Below are 2,476 nucleotides of genomic sequence, written 5' to 3' on the forward strand. Positions count from 1 at the left end.
TAACTGGGGCTTGCTCTCCAGTCCCAGAGGCTGATGATGGAAGCCAGCCGGGGACCGTCCTCCGGGTAGTTTATGCCCCCCGTTAAATTCAGCACATGCCTGGCACGGACTAGCAGGATGCCCCGGGCCTTTTCTCTGATATGTCCTTCCCTGTGTCCCCGCGTTCTGACACGCTGCTCCTCGAGGTCACAGACACACTTCAGCTTCTCTGGGGCCGGAAGAACAGCCGCTACTGATTGGAAATCCCGCGGCAGCCCCCTCTGTCCACGTGACATTCCCACCGGGACATACGGGGTAGATCCATTTGCACCCGGGGCGTTGAAGGACCCTTGCCTCCGTGGCCTGCTGGCCCTGAGACTGGAGCGCTTTTCAGGGACCTTCCGCACCACCTACTGACCGGGTGACGCCACCCGGCTTTCTGGTTGCCACGAATGGCCCCAGAGGAGCAAGCCCGGTTGGGGGCCGTGCTGCCGGGTGGAGTAAACGTAGGGCCTTGGGAACCTCGGGCCCCTCTCATCTCTGCACTCGTCCGTGTCGCTAGTAAACTGCTGGCACGCCACGCTGAGTTTCTCCCAGCTTCCAGAATAAGCTTTCATGTCCTTTCAGACAAGGATTGAGTTTTGAGACGAATTGTAGCGCGTAATGTCCAGCGTATAGTGCTTTCTACCACTTAAGTCTTGCCACTGAAACACGTAGAGGGTTGTGTCCTCTGCCAGCTGGCTTGTCGGCCCGTGATGGCCGCACGAGCACAGCGCGCACTGCAACTTTGCGCTGGGGCGTCTGTAGCCCTGCTCCCGGCCTTGCGCTAGGCAGAGCGGTGGCCCTCTAAGCGCTTTGTTGTCTGACTTGCCCTTGGCTCTTCTGTTAGCACTCACCTTAAAGCAGTTCTACATTTTTCTTCTAATCTTCTGATTGACCGTCCGTGTGAAGTGACAGGAAACACGGCTGTAAGCCAGACACAACATAATCTCTTTCTGTCAGGAGTAAATGCGCATGGTCATGGTGACGTGCGCGGTGTAGACGGGCCCGAGCGGCGCGGGGCGTTCCGAGGCCGTGGGCGGCCTCCAGCCCAGCGGGGGGAGGGGAGGTTGCCTCTNCTGACCGCATCTGCAGTGACCCTCGTTCCAGACGAGGCCCCATTCTGGGGACCTGGGGGTGCGGGGCTCGGACTTCAGCCCAAGAGTCCAGTTCCTCCCAGAACAGAACTGTTCTTTGAAAAACCTCTTTGGAAATAGAGAATTCCACAGGAGTAAGACCATTCCAGGTGGGGAGTTCCCGCTCTGCACCGTGGTGGGACAGCCCCGCCTCCTCCGGTGAAGCCCGTGAGAGGGACCCTGCTATNGCCTACCTCAATTGCTGTCCTTTATCCATAACCGCAGGCATTTTTTCACAGCTTCCTCTAAAAAGACGTAAAGGTCTTTAAAGGAAGATCTCTCTTTTCTTAACCAATTCATTTTTCATGGTTCAGTGGTTACTGAATTTGTTAACTTCTTGGAAAATTAAAGAAATAATCTGTATAATTTGTTGAGTACATTTCATTTATTAGTCGGCCANACGATCATCGTCACCTGAACCAGTTCATCGCTCATGCTGCTCTCGACCTTGTAGATGAGAACATGTGGCTGTCGAACAACATGTACTTGAAAACCGTGGACAAGTTCAACGAGTGGTTTGTTTCAGCATTTGTTACTGCAGGTCATATCCTTACCTTTTTATGGAAGATCGCTCAAGTTCAGGTGACAAACTAGAACAACATGGGACAGGGCGCCTGGGGGGCTCAGTCGGTGAAGCGTCCAGCTTCGGCTCAGGTCATGATCTCACGGTTGGTGGGTTCGAGCCCCGCGTCGCGCTCTGTGCTGAGCTGACAGCGCGGAGCCTGGAGCCTGCTTCAGATTCTGTGTCTCCCTCTCTCTCTGCCCCTCCCCTGCTCGCTCTCTGTCTCTCAAAATAAAGACATAAAAAAAAATTTAAATGAAACAAAACATGGGACATAGATGGCAGACTGCGAGCCTGGGGACTGCACAGTGTCAGGGAGAAATTGCCATTTAGGGGGCTACTTTTATTTGTTTTAACAGAAAAAAAAACATTTTGTTTTAACAGATAATTTTAAAACCAAGTCTCCTATAACATGAAGGTTAACCTGAACTATAAGGTTGATTTTACTTTATTTTGTAGTTATTTTCGAACTTTAAAAATTATGTGTTCTTTTAGGATAAAACTAACCTAATGTCAAACCCAGGTTATGTGTTTTGCTTCTCCATCACAAAATACAGTGCATGTGACGAACTGGAAAGGTATCCTATCACCTGAATTCTTTTCATTTTCATTTCGAAGTTTCTACCTTAATTATCTTACATATGAGATTCATCATGCTGCATGACATAAGGCAAGAAGATGGGATAAAGAACTTCTTTACTGATGTCTATGATTTATACATAAAGGTACGGTATGTTCTATTCATCTGCACACCTGATCG

General features: G+C 50.5%; 1 protein-coding gene across 1 annotated transcript in view; it reads left to right on the plus strand.

Moving 5' to 3' along the window:
- TRAPPC2 (trafficking protein particle complex subunit 2) overlaps positions 1 to 2,476 on the plus strand; it is an 11,481-nt gene that overhangs the window by 6,548 nt on the left and 2,457 nt on the right. The window contains exons 3-4 of the mRNA XM_077781002.1: positions 1,555 to 1,697; positions 2,355 to 2,441. Of these exons, the coding sequence (XP_077637128.1) occupies positions 1,555 to 1,697; positions 2,355 to 2,441 (230 nt within the window). The remainder of the gene's footprint in view (positions 1 to 1,554; positions 1,698 to 2,354; positions 2,442 to 2,476) is intronic.

This window comes from Crocuta crocuta, unplaced genomic scaffold (genome assembly GCF_008692635.1).
Source record: "Crocuta crocuta isolate KB4526 unplaced genomic scaffold, BGI_CrCroc_1.0 scaffold2174, whole genome shotgun sequence".
Lineage (NCBI taxonomy): Eukaryota > Metazoa > Chordata > Mammalia > Carnivora > Hyaenidae > Crocuta > Crocuta crocuta.